We start from the raw sequence: 17,953 nt of genomic DNA, 5'->3' as shown, positions 1-17,953 counted from the left end.
AATGGAAACACTGAAGCCAGAGTCGTCCCTGTTGAAGACGTGCTGTCAGTGCACACCAAGCCCCAGCTAAGGAGTTAGTCCCAGCTGCTGTCAGTGCACACCAAGCCCCAGCTAAGGAGTTAGTCCCAGCTGCTGTCAGTGCACACCAAGCCCCAGCTAAGGAGTTAGTCCCAGCTGCTGTCAGTGCACACCAAGCCCCAGCTAAGGAGTTAGTCCCAGCTGCTGTCAGTGCACACCAAGCCCCAGCTAAGGAGTTAGTCCCAGCTGCTGTCAGTGCACACCGAGTCCCAGCTAAGGAGTTAGTCCCAGCTGCTGTCAGTGCACACCAAGTCCCAGCTAAGGAGTTAGTCCCAGCTGCTGTCAGTGCACACCAAGTCCCAGCTAAGGAGTTAGTCCCAGCTGCTGTCAGTGCACACCAAGTCCCAGCTAAGGAGTTAGTCCCAGCTGCTGTCAGTGCACACCAAGTCCCAGCTAAGGAGTTAGTCCCAGCTGCTGTCAGTGCACACCAAGCCCCAGCTAAGGAGTTAGTCCCAGCTGCTGTCAGTGCACACCGAGTCCCAGCTAAGGAGTTAGTCCCGGCTGCTGTCAGTGCACACCAAGTCCCAGCTAAGGAGTTAGTCCCAGCTGCTGTCAGTGCACACCAAGCCCCAGCTAAGGAGTTAGTCCCAGCTGCTGTCAGTGCACACCGAGTCCCAGCTAAGGAGTTAGTCCCAGCTGCTGTCAGTGCACACCGAGTCCCAGCTAAGGAGTTAGTCCCAGCTGCTGTCAGTGCACACCGAGTCCCAGCTAAGGAGTTAGTCCCAGCTGCTGTCAGTGCACACCAAGCCCCAGCTAAGGAGTTAGTCCCAGCTGCTGTCAGTGCACACCAAGTCCCAGCTAAGGAGTTAGTCCCAGCTGCTGTCAGTGCACACCAAGCCCCAGCTAAGGAGTTAGTCCCAGCTGCTGTCAGTGCACACCGAGTCCCAGCTAAGGAGTTAGTCCCAGCTGCTGTCAGTGCACACCAAGCCCCAGCTAAGGAGTTAGTCCCAGCTGCTGTCAGTGCACACCAAGTCCCAGCTAAGGAGTTAGTCCCAGCTGCTGTCAGTGCACACCAAGCCCCAGCTAAGGAGTTAGTCCCAGCTGCTGTCAGTGCACACCAAGCCCCAGCTAAGGAGTTAGTCCCAGCTGCTGTCAGTGCACACCGAGCCCCAGCTAAGGAGTTAGTCCCAGCTGCTGTCAGTGCTAAGGAGTTAGTCCCAGCTGCTGTCAGTGCACACCGAGTCCCAGCTAAGGAGTTAGTCCCAGCTGCTGTCAGTGCACACCGAGTCCCAGCTAAGGAGTTAGTCCCAGCTGCTGTCAGTGCACACCAAGCCCCAGCTAAGGAGTTAGTCCCAGCTGCTGTCAGTGCACACCAAGTCCCAGCTAAGGAGTTAGTCCCAGCTGCTGTCAGTGCACACCAAGTCCCAGCTAAGGAGTTAGTCCCAGCTGCTGTCAGTGCACACCAAGTCCCAGCTAAGGAGTTAGTCCCAGCTGCTGTCAGTGCACACCAAGTCCCAGCTAAGGAGTTAGTCCCAGCTGCTGTCAGTGCACACCAAGTCCCAGCTAAGGAGTTAGTCCCAGCTGCTGTCAGTGCTAAGGAGTTAGTCCCAGCTGCTGTCAGTGCACACCGAGTCCCAGCTAAGGAGTTAGTCCCAGCTGCTGTCAGTGCACACCGAGTCCCAGCTAAGGAGTTAGTCCCAGCTGCTGTCAGTGCACACCAAGCCCCAGCTAAGGAGTTAGTCCCAGCTGCTGTCAGTGCACACCAAGTCCCAGCTAAGGAGTTAGTCCCAGCTGCTGTCAGTGCACACCAAGTCCCAGCTAAGGAGTTAGTCCCAGCTGCTGTCAGTGCACACCAAGTCCCAGCTAAGGAGTTAGTCCCAGCTGCTGTCAGTGCACACCAAGTCCCAGCTAAGGAGTTAGTCCCAGCTGCTGTCAGTGCACACCAAGTCCCAGCTAAGGAGTTAGTCCCAGCTGCTGTCAGTGCACACCAAGTCCCAGCTAAGGAGTTAGTCCCAGCTGCTGTCAGTGCACACCAAGTCCCAGCTAAGGAGTTAGTCCCAGCTGCTGTCAGTGCACACCGAGTCCCAGCTAAGGAGTTAGTCCCAGCTGCTGTCAGTGCACACCGAGTCCCAGCTAAGGAGTTAGTCCCAGCTGCTGTCAGTGCACACCAAGCCCCAGCTAAGGAGTTAGTCCCAGCTGCTGTCAGTGCACACCAAGTCCCAGCTAAGGAGTTAGTCCCAGCTGCTGTCAGTGCACACCAAGTCCCAGCTAAGGAGTTAGTCCCAGCTGCTGTCAGTGCACACCGAGTCCCAGCTAAGGAGTTAGTCCCAGCTGCTGTCAGTGCACACCAAGTCCCAGCTAAGGAGTTAGTCCCAGCTGCTGTCAGTGCACACCAAGTCCCAGCTAAGGAGTTAGTCCCAGCTGCTGTCAGTGCACACCAAGTCCCAGCTAAGGAGTTAGTCCCAGCTGCTGTCAGTGCACACCAAGTCCCAGCTAAGGAGTTAGTCCCAGCTGCTGTCAGTGCACACCGAGTCCCAGCTAAGGAGTTAGTCCCAGCTGCTGTCAGTGCACACCGAGTCCCAGCTAAGGAGTTAGTCCCAGCTGCTGTCAGTGCACACCAAGTCCCAGCTAAGGAGTTAGTCCCAGCTGCTGTCAGTGCACACCGAGTCCCAGCTAAGGAGTTAGTCCCAGCTGCTGTCAGTGCACACCAAGCCCCAGCTAAGGAGTTAGTCCCAGCTGCTGTCAGTGCACACCAAGCCCCAGCTAAGGAGTTAGTCCCAGCTGCTGTCAGTGCACACCGAGCCCCAGCTAAGGAGTTAGTCCCAGCTGCTGTCAGTGCACACCAAGCCCCAGCTAAGGAGTTAGTCCCAGCTGCTGTCAGTGCACACCAAGTCCCAGCTAAGGAGTTAGTCCCAGCTGCTGTCAGTGCACACCGAGTCCCAGCTAAGGAGTTAGTCCCAGCTGCTGTCAGTGCACACCAAGCCCCAGCTAAGGAGTTAGTCCCAGCTGCTGTCAGTGCACACCAAGCCCCAGCTAAGGAGTTAGTCCCAGCTGCTGTCAGTGCACACCGAGCCCCAGCTAAGGAGTTAGTCCCAGCTGCTGTCAGTGCACACCAAGCCCCAGCTAAGGAGTTAGTCCCAGCTGCTGTCAGTGCACACCAAGTCCCAGCTAAGGAGTTAGTCCCAGCTGCTGTCAGTGCACACCAAGTCCCAGCTAAGGAGTTAGTCCCAGCTGCTGTCAGTGCACACCAAGCCCCAGCTAAGGAGTTAGTCCCAGCTGCTGTCAGTGCACACCAAGTCCCAGCTAAGGAGTTAGTCCCAGCTGCTGTCAGTGCACACCAAGCCCCAGCTAAGGAGTTAGTCCCAGCTGCTGTCAGTGCACACCGAGCCCCAGCTAAGGAGTTAGTCCCAGCTGCTGTCAGTGCACACCGAGTCCCAGCTAAGGAGTTAGTCCCAGCTGCTGTCAGTGCACACCGAGTCCCAGCTAAGGAGTTAGTCCCAGCTGCTGTCAGTGCCGAAGGGCCGCAGTAACCAGACATGCGGCCAGGCTCCTGGAAACGAGCATTCCAGGGACAGAGGGAGAAGCCAGCCGCATGGGGACTGCCATCAAGAGTTAAAGAAAACTTTAAACACAAAGACGTGTCTACTGCACAGCATTGTCCCTGTAGGCATCGATACTGTTGTATGCTTAGAGTTCTGTCAGGCAAGTAGAGCTCATTAAGTGTTCGTACTTAATAAAATAATTAAAAAAAAAAAAAAAAGAATAGCTACCCAAAGGCCCACAGTGCCAGGTCAGGAGAAAACCTGTATCAGAGACAAGTCCCCCATAAAAGTGTTAACCTCTTTAAGTCTAGAAGACAAAGGCAAGTTCATAGAAGCAACTGGAAAGAAGTGTGACTAGGCATTTAAATTCGCGAGGCTGACATCTTCCCCAGTCCTTAAACACTTCAAACGTTAGTGTGGGCAAAGGAGCTGGACGGAAACGAGCACCCACGCCAGAGAACTCGGTCTGGAATGTAGAAGGAAGGTCTCCTTCAGCACTCAGATGCTGTGAGACAGCGCTAGTGCAGTTCCAGCTCCACAGACCCGGTGAGGATAGATGGAAGCTTGAAAACACAAACGAGAAGGGTGCTTTTGGAAAACAGTCCTATCGCCTGGGTCTGCCATGAAAAGCGGTCACAAACTGGCTGCCTAAAACGATGGGAATATTTCCTCTCACAGTTCAGGCCATGTCCAAAGGCAAGGTGTCAGCAGGGCGTCCCTTTCAGAGGAGATAAGGCAGCACGTGTCCCACGCCTCTCTCCTGGCTCCTGGGGCTGCCAGCAGAGCTTGGCGTTCTTGGATCATAGCTGTATCATTCTAGCCTCTGCCTCCGTCTTCTCCTGTTCTTCCCTGTGAGTGTCCTCGTGTGTCTCCTCCTCATCTGAGAAGGACACCAGTCATACTGGACTTAGGACCCACTCTGACTGAGCATGACCTCATCTTAACTAATCACATTCACAAAGGCTCTGTTTTCAACTAAGGTTCTATGCTGACGTCCCATGTAGACAAGAATTGGGAGAGGACACTATTCAACCCACTACAGAAGATAAATATAGTGCTCCTAAATATTAGGGGATATTTCAAAATGAATATGAAGCAATAAAAAAAAGAAGCATTTGATTTTTTTTATTAAACAAGAACATCAAAAAAGCAAACAACAAGCAAAGAAAGTTGTTTGATTATGCAAATGAATGCAAAACCAACTTTTATTTCATTGGTGAAAGTGTACTAGACAGAAGGCGAAAGTACTGTAGTATCTATTTGCACATTCCCTGATCCCCTAATTTTGAGAGCAGTGTATATTTGAGCCTTATATTAGTCTGGACTCTTTAATTGCATATGTCAGACACCACTGACTACCTTGAGCAGGAAGAGCACATAACCATGAAGGACTCCCTCTGTAACCAGAATACCAAGGGTCGTCCTCTGGCCGCAGGTGCTGTTAGGACCTGACGTTCCCACGGGGGTCTCAGGAGCTGGTCACTCTCTCCATTGCCAGCTCGCTTGCTCCTGTTGGGCTTCCGTCCTTCCAGGGAGCCTTTCTAGTGCAGCCCCAGAGGGGGCTCCAGCTCAGGCAGTCTGACCCGGAGCTCTGGACCGGCTGCCTCCCTGTGTAGCAGCAGTAGATAGTCTAGTCCGGGCAAACCTCGCTTTGCTGCTGTTTGCAGATACTGTGTTTTCATCCATGTTGAGAAAGACCCGCCACCAGCAAAAAGATTAGGACTTGCCAAAGGCTCAGAAGAGGATCAACATTATTCTTTTTTAGCAATATTTTTAGATCAAAGTATTTATCTTGTTTTTACAGACACAATACAATTATACAATCAACAGACTACAGTATAGTGTAAACAGAATGTTTATCCACAAAGGAGAACCAAAAAGACCATGTGACTTACTAGCTCCCAGTGCTGGAGGTCACAGTCGAGCCCTGGGGTGCCTGAGTTCTCTGCTCAGCGTCTTCCGAGGCCAAAATCAAGGTATTGATCAGGATGTGTCCTCCTCCGGGGGCTCCGGGGAAGATGCCCAGCTGCTCGTCCAAGCTGTTGGCAGGCTTCATCCCTGCAGGTGTAGTGCTGGCTCTCTGCTGGGGCCACTGCACGGCACAGGTCTGGGGTCTCACTCGGCTCATGGCTCGCGAGTGCCTGCTTCCAGGCCCTCCCTGCTCACCACCTCCCTCACGCCTGCTCCCGCTGGGAGAACTCTCTACTTCTACCTTTGGACCCCTTTTACACATTACTTTTTGTTTGTTTTGGTTTTTTATTGAGGTGCAATCGACACATAGCATCATGTTAGTTTCCGGTGTACAACATAATGGTTTGATATTTGTGTGTATTATAAATGATCAGCACAGTAACATCCGGCACCATGTGTAGTTGCAGTTTTTTTTCTTGTGATGATAACTTAAGATCTATTCTCTTAGCACTTTTCAAATATGCAATTCAGGATTACTGCTACGGTCACGTCACCATACTGCACATTATGTTCCGGGGACGTAACTATTTTATAACTGGGAGTTTGAACCTGAGAACTCTCTACTTTTCAAGAGCTCATGTTTAGGTCAGGTTCACACAGATAATCTTTCTATCTGAAGGTCATCTGTGCCACCCAATGTAATCTAATCAAAGGATAAAATGCATTCTGTTCACAATCCCAGGGAGTGATGGTGGTGGCAGATAGCTTGGCGGCATCTTAGAATCCTACCTACCATATCCTGTCTTAAAGCTGCAAGTCTCAGCTTTCCTTTTACAGTGAGTCCCCGAGTTACAAACATCCAACTTAATGTACAAATCATACTTATGAATGGAGCACCATAAGGGCTCTTGGTAATCAGCTGCAGGTGGACATCAGTGAACGTTTTATCCTAGAGTTTCTCGACTCCCATGACAAAGAACCATCCATGAAGACCCTGTGGAACTAGAGCCGCAGATGATTGCATTTAGGGAAGAAAACAGGGACCTAGAAACTTTAGAACTGAAAAAGTTTTCAACAAGAGTGAGCTGATGCTTGTTGTCCCATCGAAGCAGGAAAGGCAAAGTTGCAGGAGCAAGATCCTGACAGAGAGAAGTTCACCAAAGTTGACCATACAGTTACCAAAGGCCTGAGATGCTACAGGGCTGTTTATGATGAGAAAAAGAAAAGCTTTGTACAAACCTCCCTTGATGCCTACTTCCAAGAAACTGACTCCAGCAGCAGAATCAAACCCTGACTCTAACACCAGTCCCACTCTCTCCAACAAGTCCATCCTCTTCTGCACTGTACAAGATTGTTAAGGTTGTATTTGAAAAATATTTCAGTATTTATATGCACAGGAAGGTAAAAATAAACACTATGTTAAGACAAACATCTAAGTTGCATATAATAGGTAAATATACCTGTTCCAATTTAACATACAAAAGCAACTTAAGGACAAACCTACAGAACCTATCTCATTTGTAACCAGGGACTGCCTGTACATGGCATCAGACCAGTATCCCAGAGGCTGCCTGGTGTAGGCACCTAACTAAGCCTGTTTGGCCGAAAGAGAAAGTAAACTCAGAAAACCCAGTGTCTTCCGACTTCTGCTTCCTCGCTGAGGCTGTGCCACCTACCTCCACAGGAGCCTCAGCACCCAGGGAGCCTGCTCTTCTTTCCCATCGCCATGTTTCCATGGTGACCACAGGGACCCTCAGAAACGCCATGCACAGGGGGCCCCCTGTGCTCTCCTGGCCAATGGCTGCTGGTCTGGAACCAGCAATCTTTTCAGCTCTAAGTGCCACCCACAAAGAAAAGCAGTGTGTGGGGGAAAGGGATGCCGCTGGCCAGTGTGAGCAGCAGGCAGAGAAGAAATGGCTTTGGACAAAGCACAACACAGGGAGAAAGAAGGTGAAGCAGAGAATCAGTACTGTTTGTGGGGCACTAGAAGCAGAGGGCATACTGCAGGGAGGCCCTCCCAGGGGGGCATGATCATTTTAGCTTTGCATCTGTCCCCCAACCCCAGGGAACCTGGAACAAGCAAATGAGGAGTTGCGCGCCATAATCAAGAAGATCTGGAAGCGGACCAGCATGAAGTTGCTGGACCAAGTGGTGCCCCCTGCGGGTGGTAAGCGCTCCCCAATCCTCACGTGCTGGCCACTTCCCTGATTCTCGGGTGGCTAGGCTCCTGAGAGACCATTTTCCCCAGACCTCGGCTGTGGGGCTGAAAGGCCCTACTGATTAGAGGGACGAGGTGCTGTGCCCTCACAGACTCAGATACAGGCTGTCAGGCTGGAAATCTGTCTCGTCCTGCATTTCACAGATGAAGTCAGGCAAAGGTCTCTGGAGGCTTGGAGCAGATGGCAGAACTTCAGAGAAACTGTATAGGTTTCCCCATAAACCGTGGGGCTGATGGCTCTGGCAAAGATGGGGCCCTGAGAGCCACCTGGTGGGAACTCTGTCCTTCCCGGGGTAGTGTTGCTCAGCTCTGCAAACCAACAGCCCCTTTTCATAACAAATAGTGTCTAAGGCCCCTACTGCTGTCCTGAATGACACTCACAGGTAAAACAACCTTCCTACATATACACTTTCCAAAATGTTGATATAAGGCTTTAACTCTAATACCAAATATATTAAAATCAGGTGTTTATTTCAATATATAAATGCTCAGGCACAGCTAGGCCAGAAGTTTCAATTAGCTGAAGAAATGCTTGTGTGCACCCACTCATGACAAATAAGGGTTTTTAAAGGAAGTATGACTACTGACTGTTGTCCAGATTTTATGTTTGTCATTTTGAAGTAAGGGCTGACCCAGTATATTTAAATAACTACACACACATGTGTACACATTCATACACCTACCCGCCTGCACATAAGTAGAACAAACACAGTCTGAGACAGTCGGGTCAGAGATGGTGGTGACTTGGATACCACAAGGAGTACTGCTGTCAGGGATGCAATTTTCTGAAACGTGGAACTCCTGTTGGTCAAGTTGAAACAAAGCAATGTTTTCTATCAATTGACACAGCAGTTGTATTCCTGGAAAATTCTGGATATATTAAAACCATGCAAAAATTTTGGTATTCATATGTAAAATTAAGTTAGGGTCTTAGCTCAAATAATTATAACAGGTTGTTCCCCTACATGGACATCCTGAGACATAACACTTGAAACACGTGCAGAATGCAAAGCCATTATTTATTGTGCAAAGCATGCCTCTGCTTCCAGGGACACATCTAGAACCACTTAACACAAGCAGCACCTCCAGATCACTGTGACAACTAAAAAAGTCCCATAGGTTCCCAAAACACTTTTTAAAAGGTGATGCCACCCCTGTTGAGAACCACTTCCCGGAGGCAGGCAGGCCTGGCCCTAAGTGGAATCACAGAGACGGACCAGGCAGCACCTGACGGTTTACATACATTTTATTTTATTTGCTCCTTACAACGTTTCGATGATGTTTGCTCAAAGAATTGAAGCTCTTAGAAACTAACTTGCTGGCCTAAGGCTACACGGTGAATACCTAGCAGATTCAGGATTTGAACCCAGGTCTGAGGGAAGCCAGAACACAAGCTCTGTTCCCTGCAGCAATTTTTTTCTGACTACGCTGGACCGGGTGCTCCGGGCTCTTTCCTCCCACATGGAAATAAGGCCCTTGCCAGGTAAAAGGCCATTACTGCGTGGATTTGGCTCTTCTTTGGGGACAGTTAGAAGCAGAAGAACCATCACAAGCCCCTAGACCTGACTCAGCCAGCTGTCTCCTGGGCCCAATGCCTTATCCTTCACAGAGAACTAGGAGGTGGAGCAAAGCAGCTCCTTGTAGGATAAGAACTATTCCCATTGGACACTTACTGGCTTCTCTGTCACACGATTCATTCTCAAGATGGGCTGACCATGTCATGAATGGGGGCTCAGCCAAGCCACATGTAAGAAAACCCAATCTGTATGGCAGAAACAGAAACCCAGATTTCCACAGGAAGAAGATGCTCCTTCCACCAACCACTTCTACTCCCCTCTAAGCAGAGCTATCTATATTTGTACTTTGGGGACTGGTTGATTTGTAATGAGCATCTGAAGCTTTGGAATCAAGAATTTGTTAGCAATGGCAGTTAAGTAAAAGCCAGGTGGGAAATAATTTGGGCATTAGGCTACTTTATCTGTTTAAAAAGGATGGAGGGGGAAATAAGAAATACTTGCTTATTTACAGAAAACATTTGCATAAAGACTCTCTGGAAGAGTATTCAAGAAACTAATAAAAAAAGATGATCAATTAGGAATGCGAGCAGTGGGGGAGAGAGGGTTTTTTTGTTTGTTTTTGTTTTTAATTAATTCTAGAGAGAGAGGAAAGGGGAGAGAGCAAGAGACAGGAACATCTATCTGTTCCTATATGTGCCCTGACTGGGGATCGAACCAGCAACCTCTGTGCTTTGGGACAATGCTCTAACCAAGAGAGCTATCCATCCAGGGCAAGAGAGTTTTTACTATATAACTTTTTATATATTTTTGTCCTTTTGAACCGTGTAAATCTACTACCTCTTCAAAACAGTAAATTTTAAAAGTTTGGCCCTGGCTAGTTGGCTCAGTGATAGAGTGTCAGCCTGGCATATAGATGTCCTGGGTTCAATCCCAGGTCAGGGTACACAGGAGAAATGACCATCTGCTTCTCCACCCCTCCCCCTCCCCTTTCTCTCTCTCTTCCCCTCTCACAACCAGTGGCTCGGTTGGTCCAGTTGGTCTGAGTGTCAACCTCAGGCACTGAGGATAGTTCAGTTGATTCAATCATCAGCCCCAGATGGGGGTTGCTAGGTGGATCCTGGTTAGGGCACATGTAAGAGTCTGTCTCTCAATCTCCCCTCCTCTCACTTAAAAAATAATAATTTTAAAAGTTTGGACACTGAAAAAAGATTAATAAAGACTAACAAAATTGTTCTTGTTTACCTCTAATTCCCTGTCCTCTCTTTGAATATCTCAGATGATGAGGTCACAGTTGGCAAGTTTTATGCTACTTTTCTGATCCAAGAATACTTCCGGAAATTCAAGAAGCGCAAGGAGCAGGGCCTTGTGGGCAAGACCTCCCAGAGGAATGCCTTGTCCCTGCAGGTAAGGGGCCAGGGGGCTACACCCCCAGGAAAGGCCTGGTCACCTCCCTCCGACCTCTGGCCAAGTCTCTCACCCGGAGGCCAGGCCCCTTCAGAAGACAGCTGTGTGAAGAGAGGACATACCCCTTTCCTTCCTGGGCTCTTCTCGCCCACATGCACTCCACGGTGCTGCCTGCTCCACAGCACCTCAAGTCTCTGGAGCTTGGCTGAAGTTCCCTGACAGCCCTCCCCTGCGCCTTCATCTTTCTTGGGAAGGAGAATGGGTTCCTCCACTCGAGGGCTGACAGAGAGGTCCCGAAGCACCCCCCCTGGTTAGCACACCCAGATGTACATACCTTCTGGAGGCTCCGGCACGGCGGCAATGCAGGAGTTGGGGGGCTGGGTGGAGGAGCGCCAGAGCCCTCACGTGTCCCTCTGGGTTCCAGGCTGGCTTGCGAACGCTGCACGACATCGGGCCAGAGATCCGACGGGCCATCTCTGGAGATCTGACAGCAGAGGAAGAGCTGGACAAAGCCATGAAGGAGGCTGTGTCTGCTGCCTCCGAAGACGACATCTTCCGGGTAGGTGGATGCCGCAGCAGCACCCTTCACCTTAATGTGGGGAGCAAGAGGGTGGCCTGGTGGGCTGCCGGGAAAACCCAGGGAGAAAGGCTGTGTTCTGTGGCAGATTCCAAGCTCTTCCCACTCGGCCCTTTCCTGCCCCTCCGCCTTTTCCAAGCCCCACTCCCTCTCAAGCCAGGGCTCCCAAGACATGGCAGCTCAGAGAACATCACTGACTCTAAGAGGAGGGAGAAGCCATTCTCCTGGGGGAAATGTTTCCAAGGAGAAGTCTACACTAGAAGCTGCAATGTGGTGGCCCTTGGGCCACAGTGAATCTGCAGGTCTATTTCATTTACCAACATTTGCAAATCTGGCACACTCAAATAAAAATCGACACTGTTGGCTTTTCTTGAAAACATCAAAAGATCTGGCAACATCAGAAGATCTGACAACATTAGCCTGTGTACCCACATGGCAGCGGAGGGCTGGACCCAACTGGCAGTTGTCCTCTTAAGATACAACATGTGTTGTCCAGGTCACGAAAGCTCCAGCTCACCCACCTTCCCTCTCCGTTCCTGGATTTGGAAGCTGACCATCAGTTTGAATAGTGAAAACTAAACATGGCTGGAATGCTTGGACTCTTACATCCAGCTGTCTTGATTTATTGTTGGTGCCTGCCTAATCTCAAGGGTATTTAGCTAAAATGTTTTTCTATAGTAAGGGAGAAGCTACTGACTATAATTGTACCAGGGCCCAGCTAATCACCTGTCCTTCCCACCCCTGAGCCGGGGTTCCTGGGCTGTAGGGACGTTCAGCCTGTGGTTGTCCTGTCATCACCTTCCTCACTGCCTTCGCTGTGGAGTGTTCATTACCGAATGGCCTCTGGCACAGCGCAGCAGGTTCACACTGCCCCACCGCCGCCCCACAGACCAGCCTTGGAGGTAGCTACTTGCCTGCTTGCCTGGGACCAGGAGAGAATAAAGAGATGGGAAATAAATACTGGTCCCAGACTTGAAATCTCTAAGAATGTCTTGGGGGAAAGGAGGCCATACTATAACTGAGGTAGTAAATTCATTGTCTTTGTTTTAAAAACCTTTTGGCTAACACAGTTTCTAGCCCAGCTGGAGTTCCCTATTTTGAAAATCACGTTGGAGTCCCCCGGCCCTCGGCCGCCACCCGTCAGACAACCCGAGCGGCTGGATGCGGTGCACGTCCACCGTCCCAGCCTCACCCTGGGAACTCAGTCCCAGCCTTCAGAGGGCATTAGGAGCTCCCAGAGCAGCAGCTTCCCACAGGCCGTCCTGTCCCTCCTCAACCCCCAGCCCTTTCAGAGGGGGCTGTCCAGGTCCCTGCCGTCCAAGCTGCCAGGCCGCGTGGCTGAGGAACTCGCTGTCGGCTGCGTGCTGCCCGGCGTGGCTGTGCTCTCAGAGGGCAGACAGCTTTCTGGGCTTTGGTTGTCGGAGAGGCGGCCGAGGGAACGTTCTCCTCCACCTACCCCTTCCTCTTGCCTACAGAGGGCTGGCGGCCTGTTCGGCAACCATGTCAGCTACTACCAGAGTGACGGCCGGAGCGCCTTCCCCCAGACCTTCACCACCCAGCGCCCACTGCACATCAACAAGGCCGGGAGCAGCCCGGGCGACACAGAGTCACCGTCCCACGAGAAACTGGTGGATTCCACTTTCACCCCCAGCAGCTACTCATCCACCGGCTCCAACGCCAACATCAACAATGCCAACAACACTGCCCTGGGTCGCCTGCCCCGCCCCGCCGGCTACCCCAGCAGCCCGGTCAGCACTGTGGAGGGCCAGGGGCCCCCCTTGTCTCCTGCCATCCGGGTGCAGGAGGCCTCATGGAAGCTCAGCTCCAAAAGGTAAGCAGGGGTGGACCATCCAGGTCCCATGCACAGGGGCCTCACACACTCCAGCTCAGAGGGGTTGTGGGAGGAGAGTTTGGCCCCCAGGTCTGCTAGTCACACCTCAAGCTGGGGTGGGTGCTGCTGCCCCAGACCCAGGGTGAGAGCCAGGTGAATGCTGTCTCCCAAGGTCTGCCCTTGACGGCACACGGCAGCCACGCTCGGGGCAGGCCCAAGGCCCCGCTGGCCGGCTAGTGTTCGAGGAGCACAGCCCTAGACAGAGCCTCCTCTGCTCTCTCATCCTGCCCGTGCAGAGCCCTGGCCCCTGGTCCCCGAGATGCTCGCATCCTCTGCACAGCAGACACCGTTCTCTGGACCAAGTCTCTTTGGACCAAGTCTCTGTCCAAACCTGGCCTTTTGCCCAATTGGGATGAGAATGAAGCTGCCGCCTCCTCTCTATACCCTGCTTGCCCCGCCAGGGAGGGGCATTTTGGTGGCAGAGGCCCCTCGCTGTAGCACGGACTCATTCTGCCCCAGTAGAGGGTCGTTCCTGGTAATCCTGACTGCACCTCCCACCTCCCAGCGGGCCCTTTTCTCCCTGTGCTCTGCTCCTGGTTGCTCCAGGACGCCTCACTCCTGCTCTGGGAGGTCCTGCGCGGGGCCAGCAGTGCCTACTGCCATGCTCCGGACCCTGGGAAGCACAGCCTGGGCCAAAATGATCTGCCTGTTTAGTGGTAGCTCTGGGTTCCCTGGGCCGGGTGGTAGAGGACACGTTTCTGCATCTTGCCACTTGACCCCTAGGCAAGCTGCTCATCCAGAGCAGATGGCCACCCCCAGCAGACAGCAGATCCCTAGCTTAACAGGTTATTGGGCCAATATCCTTCCCTGCCCTGAAGCTCAGAAAATTATTGAGAAGCTCCAGTGTCTTTCTAAGTCCGTGGCCATGTGTCCCAAGCTGCTTTCATCCAAGGAAGCAGCATGCCTACTTGTAAGTCCACACGCATGGCCGCTTAACTGTCTGATGACAGACAAGTCAGATTGGCCATCCATCTACCTGACCGCCTAAGCATAGCTGGCCAGGCCCCACGAGAGCATGTCGGGTGAGTCCTGCCTGGCCATGTCCATGCCGTCTGGGCGCAGGGCACTCTGCTCAGCCCTGGATTTCGTATGCTGATCAGAAAGGCTGGTTTAGCACAGGAGAATGTCAATGTTCAAGTGGCTGGCCCATACCTGTCTTGCAGCCCTCCTCGCATTCTACGTCCTTCAGGGACTCAGTCCTGGGACCATTTCTCTCTGCTCTGCTTATCAAACCTCTTCTTAAGAAAGGCTTGTTGTGTTCCCTGGTGAAAAGGGACAACATAACCAAAGTTCCAGCTCTGGGACTCGTCCTGCAGGTCGCAGCTCACAGCCAGGTGTGGTGGCTCCAGCACTGGCTTGCCTGCGTTGGGGACAGGCCAGTGTGCCTTGCACCCAGTGGCTCCCAAGGAGTGACATCGCCTGCCTGCTGCCATTCTCTGTGTCCAGCATGCCGCCTCTGCCTCACCGAAGCTTCTTTCACATCCCTCGGTTCCCGTGCCCCGAGAGCCTTTGACATCTCATCTGTCCCTCAGACTGGGGTGGGCAGCCATCATCAGGGCCTCCCCCCAGAGCTGCCTTTGCCCTCCCTGAGTAGCTCTCAGTCCCAGGGTCGAAGCGGAGGCATTGATCCAGCACTCGGTTCTGAGAAGATAAACTAGGATGTCTCCCTGAGGGCCTCAGCCTCGTGAGCCTGAGGATAAAGTGGGCCCCGCATGCAGGATCCACAGGAAGAGTGCTGGAGGCAGGGACCGAGCTGGGCACAGACAGGGAAGGGGAGGATGCCTGCACCAGAGCTGAAGAAGACGTGACCAAATGAGCAGATGGCTCTGACCCGGGAGAAGGGGGTGCGGTCCGAAGTCCATCCTGATGCGGGGCAGGGTGCTCAACTCAGCAGAGACTCGGGCTCAGCGGGTGCTCTGGCTCCCCCCACCTCCCCGCTCAGAACACACCCCTTGACATACACCCTCTTCTCGCGCCTTCGCTCCAGGGAGCCGATGTCAAACCCAAAGGCATGTCATAGTATGACACCAGGACCTTCTCAACTCTGCTCAACAAATGCCTAAAGGCCCAGCGGCCTGTAGGAGAGGGAAGGGACATCCCCGTCACTGGCGCACCCTGCCCTGTGTAGCGCAGCCCAGCACCCTTCCTTAGGAGCCGATCCTCCACCTTTCAAAGCACCAGCTCCCACAGTGCTTCACTTGTTCCAACAAGCCTCTGAGTCAGGCAGGCGTGTGCTATTCCAACTTCATTGGTGGGATCCTGAGGCATGGGAGGAGCTGATACTTGTGCCAGCAGGTAACTGAGTGGGGTCAGAACTCAGGTCTCCCAGGATCTTAATCTTTTTCCTTTGTAGAATCACAACCCCAATCCTAATGCTGCTACAGTTCTCAGACTTCCTCAGCGACCACAGGAGGGGCCTTGGGCTGTGTGTGTGAGTGCGTGTGTGTGTGTGTGTGTGTGTGTGCATGATGCCACACTTGCTGAGGGAAGGGCTGGCAGTTTCTGATCTTTTTCTCTATCCGGGACACTTTAGGTGCCACTCCCGAGAGAGCCAGATAGCCATGGTGTGTCAGGAGTTCCCTCAGGATGAGACCTATGACGTGAGGATGAGTGAGGACGTGGAGTACTGCAGTGAGCCCAGCCTGGTCTCCACTGAGAGGTGAGCCCTGCTGCCTTCTCCCCTGGCGAGCTGTGTGTGTGGGGAAGGATCTGGGGAAGGAAGGAGATCACCCATCAGAAGAGCACCTGCAAAGCATCTATCACCTCATTACAGATGGAAGCCCCCAATCCACAGAGACATACCCTGGTTAGCTTGGTCCTTCCTCAGGAAACAGTGCTATCAGAAAAAACTTCTAAACATTGTTTCTTAAATTGTTCTGGCTGCAGCCAACCAATGAATGAATTTTACAGTGAGATTCAGTTACACACATGCATGTAGTGATCATGCAGCTACTTATAATAAAGCTACCCAGCAGATGGGACTGTTGGCAAATGGTAGCTGAGATTTTTGTCTGCTAGAATTTTTTTAAGGGTATTTTAACTGTACATAGACCCACTAGAAGGTTGTGGTGTTTACTTAGTTATGATCAGCACTTTTTAAAAGAGAGTCTTGCACAGCACAGCACAAAATCACATAGACTCATGTACAATAAGATGACATAAAGTAACGTATCCCATGTTGCCAAGTTAAGAATCATTTTGTGAAACACTTGTTTATCCATTTCGGTGTGTGTGTGTACTGAGTCCCATAAAATGCATTTATGTGTGTGGGTTATGGAGAACATTTTTAAGATGGACTTCTTTAGAAGCTTTCCTGAAAGCACTTCATAATAAGGGCCAGCCCTTTTAGACTTTAGGTTTTTAGAAAATGCAAATTAATGCCTGACCTCATATCCTAGAAATGAGGAACAGCCTGTGCTTCCTTCCATTTTGACTCTCACTGAGCGCGTGGTGCGGCGGGCGCTCGCCGGGTCACAGGCAGACTGGCCTTGGCACCCGAGGATACTTTGCAAACCTGTGAGGAAGCCAAGAGGATCTCAGAAGAGGAAAACAGCATGGGGATTTTCTAACCAATTGCTCATAGAGTGGCACAACAATGAGGGGTCCAGGCATTCAGGGAAGGTCAAGGTCAAAGTGACCATAAAAGCTCCAGGCACAAGGTCAAACAGAAGCTGGGTCCTCAAGAATGGGTATGATTTGGATAAGGAGCAAATTTAATAGGCAGGGCTTACCAAGCTGAAAATGAGAGGAAAGGCTTAGAGGTTTGAATTCAAAATCTTTCCTGAGCATTTCCAATGCTGGGAAGGCGCGCTGGGCCAGCAGGCAGCAGCCCCCACCCTGTCAGTGTGCAGAGTCCCAGAGGAGCAGGGCCCGTGGGGTGAAAGGAAGGGGTTAGAGTGCAGCTGGAGGGATAGTTATGCCATCAGGGGTAGTGAAATCAACTTAGTGGGTTGCAACTGACATTTTTTTTAAAAGAAACAGAATGAACTAAAGTAGAATAGAAGGTAACAGAGGCAACACATAAAGGTAAAGTATAGTTGACACTTAAGTGTGTTCAGTAAGGTGTGTCTGTGCATCCTGGGGCTGTCAAATAGAGTTCTTACTGGGAGTCCATCAATAAAGCTTAGAAGCAATTGGCTTGATATCCCTGTGGACCCTGACAGCTCCGCTGTTCAGTGACTTGGGTGATAGGGTGTCGTATGCAACTGTTGTATGTTCTTAACAATGAAGGCAGGGATGGGCAGGCCAGCGAGAAATGGGGTAGCGGGGGGAAGTTGTGATAAATAAAGTTGGATTCATCACAAGAAGTAGTATCAGCACATGGAAGAGAGTGGCCCAGGCCATCCCTGGAAAGAACCTTGTGGGCCTAGAACATGTTCCCAACTTTCTCAGCCACTCTGACCCAGAGGTGCCTTCACTGCCTCCACCAGAGCTGGCGGGCTCAGAGTGGTCAGGCTGTGGAGGGGCCGGGGACCCGCGAAGCCAGAGTTGGGGTTCTGTGGTGCATGGCGAGGTCCTGCTGCCCCTCCCCGAACCTTCGTGAGGCACAGAGGGGAGGTTCCCTTCACTGAGGAAAAAGCAAACTTCCTTCTGGGATGGCAGCCGTCCCCGTGGGGCGCACTTCTCCGGCTCTGGGAACAAGCCCCACGGGTTCTCTGTTCCAGGCTGTCCTACCAGGACGATGAAAACCGACAATTGACACCCCCAGAGGAGGACAAGAGGGACACCCGGCAATCTCCAAAGAGGGGTTTTCTCCGCTCTGCCTCCCTAGGTAAGCCGGCACACCTCCCTCTCAGACATGGGCAGCCTGTGGGCACCCCCAGGTGACCGGACAGGCACTCAGGGGTGACAGAAACTGCAGTGGCCTGGGTGCAG

General features: G+C 51.9%; 1 protein-coding gene across 12 annotated transcripts in view; it reads left to right on the top strand.

Moving 5' to 3' along the window:
- Nucleotides 1–17,953, top strand: part of CACNA1C (calcium voltage-gated channel subunit alpha1 C) — a 786,403-nt gene that overhangs the window by 755,783 nt on the left and 12,667 nt on the right. For all 12 annotated transcript variants that reach the window (XM_066258219.1, XM_066258227.1, XM_066258220.1 and 9 more), the window contains 6 exons: nucleotides 7,537–7,638; nucleotides 10,483–10,610; nucleotides 11,035–11,169; nucleotides 12,663–13,018; nucleotides 15,612–15,737; nucleotides 17,743–17,849. In XM_066258219.1, coding sequence (XP_066114316.1) covers nucleotides 7,537–7,638; nucleotides 10,483–10,610; nucleotides 11,035–11,169; nucleotides 12,663–13,018; nucleotides 15,612–15,737; nucleotides 17,743–17,849 — 954 coding nt within the window. The remainder of the gene's footprint in view (nucleotides 1–7,536; nucleotides 7,639–10,482; nucleotides 10,611–11,034; nucleotides 11,170–12,662; nucleotides 13,019–15,611; nucleotides 15,738–17,742; nucleotides 17,850–17,953) is intronic.

Source organism: Saccopteryx bilineata, chromosome 2 (assembly GCF_036850765.1).
Source record: "Saccopteryx bilineata isolate mSacBil1 chromosome 2, mSacBil1_pri_phased_curated, whole genome shotgun sequence".
In the NCBI taxonomy this organism is placed as follows: domain Eukaryota; kingdom Metazoa; phylum Chordata; class Mammalia; order Chiroptera; family Emballonuridae; genus Saccopteryx; species Saccopteryx bilineata.
The sequence above is the reverse complement of the archived record's forward strand: the minus strand, read 5'-3'. Positions and strand labels throughout refer to the sequence as shown.